Source organism: Empidonax traillii, unplaced genomic scaffold (genome assembly GCF_003031625.1).
Source record: "Empidonax traillii isolate 1590-97213 ecotype Southwest subspecies unplaced genomic scaffold, ASM303162v1 scaffold571:size529327, whole genome shotgun sequence".
NCBI lineage: Eukaryota > Metazoa > Chordata > Aves > Passeriformes > Tyrannidae > Empidonax > Empidonax traillii.
Window position 1 is genome coordinate 80,594 of NW_020955764.1, and position 3,407 is coordinate 84,000.

Below are 3,407 nucleotides of genomic sequence, written 5' to 3' on the forward strand. Positions count from 1 at the left end.
GGGGGAGAGTTGTGTGTGTGGGGTGGGCGGTTGGGTGTGTGTGAGGGGAGCGTTGGGGGGGCGTTGTGTGTGTGTGTGTAGGGGGGTGTCTGTCAGCGCCCTCGTGCAGTCCCTGAAACGCTCCCCCCGCCCCTCCCAGGCGCCCGGCGCAGGGAGCGTGTTCGGAGGGACAGTTTGGTGCTGTGTGTTATTTAATACATTGATGGAAACGCCGCGGGTTTCCAGGTCAGGGCGCGTCTGTTCATCTCGGCGATCTCGTTAAGAGATAAACCCTTTTTTAGCCTGGGAGACACTGGGAACATTGCAGGATTTCTCTGGCAGGATTCTTTTCCAGTGTTAACTAGTGCTAGATCTTCACCACAGAAAGACTCCTGTCAAGTTGTTAAGCACTAAACAGAGACCTCAGCAGATGAGTGTTAAACCAGCGGGGACTGGAAAGGCCAGCAGCACCTCCCCACTGTTCCCAGCATCAGCACTGAGGGAAGACAACAGCCAGGAATGGAAGGAGTTTAGATAGTGTTAAAACCAGCAGTTGTGGGGCCAGGCTGCAGAGCTGTGGTCGCTCGTGTGGGGTTTGGGTCGGTTCCGTGGCCGTGCTGCCCGTTCAGCAGATCAGTCCGGGCAGTGCTGGTGCTTCGGGAGGTGTCCTGTTGTCTGACGGGAGCTCGGCACGGGGGCCGGGGCCGTGTCCCCTGGGAGCGGTGTCTCCTCAGTTTGTGCCGCCGCTGTTCCTCCCTCCCTGTCCCTGCACTCCTTGCCCCGTGTCTCCGCAGAAGGTGCATGTGCTGCCCCAGACCGTGCTCTACATCGCCGATGCCGAGACGTTCAGCGGGCACGAGGAGTGTCACGAGCAGAAGAAAGGTAACACCTTGCCCTGAACTCGCTGCCCTTTCCAGAAGTGCTCGGGGTGGAGGAGGAGGAGCAGCATCGGCTGAAAGGGAATCTGCCGAGTGTGGATTTCAGCGGGAAGTACATCTTTTGCCAAAAGCATGACCCCCGAGTCTTGCGTTTGTGATGTGAAGTAGCCTGTGGGTGTGTGTTAACGTGCACAGATGGGCTCCTTTCCCTGCCCTGGAGGACACTGAGCCCAAACACAGCTCAGACCTGTGTGCTGTTACCAGGGCGGCCTCTGATGGGCAGCACTGGCTCGGCAGGACGGGGTTTGTGCTCACGACACGCTTTTACTTCTCTCTGATGGTTTCTTGTCACTTTTTCTTATTTTAACAGCCAGAAAAAGAAACAGTAAAGAAACAGCCCTCGCCCTTGAAAAGTTGTTGCCGAAGCGATGTCAGGTTCTTGGACTGGTCACCCCAGGGGTTGTAGGTAGGAGCAAAATGTGTGATTTTTTTTTTTTGTGAGAGATCAGCTTGGAGAGATCTTCTCCCACCTGGCTTCAGTTTTAAGGAGTTCACAGTGTTGCTGCTCATTGACACATGGTGTTTACTTCGTGTATTGCAGTTATAATTAAAAGGATTGATTTAATCGGGCAGGCAGCTTTTCCTGGCACTAATGGACTTACTGAATGTTTCTTGGATTCATGTATCTATTTCAGTCATATTTTGACTGACTGTGCTTGTTTTCCTACTGTTTTATATTTGGTGTAACTGTGGGGAAATGTCCAAATATATCCATGTCTCCTTGTCCGAAGTGACTTCGGCACAAGCCGTAGCCAGCAGAACTTCTACATGTTTCATCTTTCCAAAACATTATAAAAAAACCCAAAAAATCGCACCAGTTTTCAATTAGAGAAGCTGTTATGGAAATAGATTGTCATGTTTTACATCACCTGAGCTGTTCAGCCTCTTTCAATTCTCGTCACAGTGTAGATGAAAGTATTAGGGGCCCTGACCACAAGATGCCTGGTTTTGTGTCTTTGTAGTTACCCCCATGGGTTCAAGCAGCAACCAGCCTCAAGAAATCGAAGAGGGCGAAGCTGGGTTTGCTCTGTTGTTTCCCAAAATCGATGGGGTGAAAATTCACACCTTTCATTTTTCTAAAGACGTGAAGAACAGGGTGTTTGATGAGAATAAATTTGCTGAAGCAGGTATGTCCTTTCTCTCTCCTTTGCTGGGGGTTTTTGTGCCGTGCTGTGCTGCTCTTTGAGGTGCCAGTCCGGAGTGATGTGTGGAACTAGCAGCTTCTGTGCTGAAGTGTGGAATTTCTTTAATTTTCAGATTAAAGCTATTTACTGTATTATGGTTCTTGAATAACTTGTATGCCTGGTTCTTACCTGTAAGACTGTCAAGGAAAACTGAAGAGCTGTGGTAAAACTCACGTGCTGCGGTAAAGGAGTGGAAAGCTGGAGGAAGCAGACGCAATCTGTTTCTAACTTGGCAAGGTTCTTTCCAGAAATTCTCTCTCCCTCTTGCCCAGTTACTCCCTGGGCAAGTTGTGTCTTTTCTTCCCAATTGCAGCAACAGAAAGCCATTACTAAAGGCGTGATTTATTATTTGAGGAGAGACTAGGAAGGCTGGGCTTCAGGGCTCAGGATTTAAACAGAACAGAGGATCAGTGTTTGGTTTTTTGTTTGTAGGTCTGAAGAATAACCCAGATCTCCGCGTTGTCCTTCTGTTTGGCTACAACTCCTGGAAGTCTGGAGCTACTCGATTTCTTCATCAAATAGTCAATCCACTGAATGAGAAAAGTATCATCCTGGCTGGGGGACAAGTGGAGAGCTTTACATCACTGACCTCTGAGAAGTAGGTATCTTTTTCAAGGTGAATGTTAAAAATTATTTAAAATGGGAGAAACACTGTAGCCTTCTAGTTGTATTAGAAATGCCCTTTAACAGTAGTAAAATGATAATTTCTTTAAGAGAAAAATGCCACAAGTGCTACACTGTCATGTAGCCAGAAAAGCTGGAAGTTTTGTACGGCAGTGTTACGAACCGGATTCTGGAAACCCAACTAGGAGAAACTCACTGAAAAGGAGATTCCCAGCTGCCCTGGTTTGATGTGTAAATGATGAGTCTATTTGCTTGCCTTAAGTTCAACTAATAGTTGAGTTGAAATTGCAGAGCTGTGACATACACAACCTGCTGAATGTGAAACAGTAAGTTTATGCTTGAATCCCCAGTAATGGATGATGTGGAAGCTTTTCCTTGGGAAAGGTTGCTAAAAAAAAGAAGAGTTGCTGGAACGCTAAGGCTCTGGTTTGTTTTTCACCTGTGGGTGGTGTCAGAATCTCCTGAGTGCTGTCTCCTGTGAAGCCCCCCCGGTGCAGCAGCAGCAGTCAGTGGGCGGGCAGTGATCTCCCGGCACGCTCTCTCACCCGCTGCCTGTTGTGTTGCCTTGCAGTGCCCACGCCCAGCCCGGGGACGCCTGTGGGGTGGTGGGGCTGGCCTTCAGCGGGCCCCAGATCCAGAGTGCCACCGTGCTGCTGGACCAGGACGTGGCCGACGAGAGGAC

The 3,407-nt window shown here is 49.4% G+C and overlaps 1 protein-coding gene across 1 annotated transcript in view; it reads left to right on the forward strand.

The window, feature by feature from the left end:
• Nucleotides 1–202: 202 nt before the first annotated feature.
• The window catches only part of FBXO22 (F-box protein 22), a 4,241-nt gene continuing 1,036 nt past the window's right edge, over nt 203–3,407 (forward strand). Inside the window, exons 1-5 of the mRNA XM_027897989.1 lie at nt 203–225; nt 533–861; nt 1,228–1,323; nt 1,880–2,044; nt 2,534–2,699. Coding sequence (XP_027753790.1) covers nt 203–225; nt 533–861; nt 1,228–1,323; nt 1,880–2,044; nt 2,534–2,699 — 779 coding nt within the window. The remainder of the gene's footprint in view (nt 226–532; nt 862–1,227; nt 1,324–1,879; nt 2,045–2,533; nt 2,700–3,407) is intronic.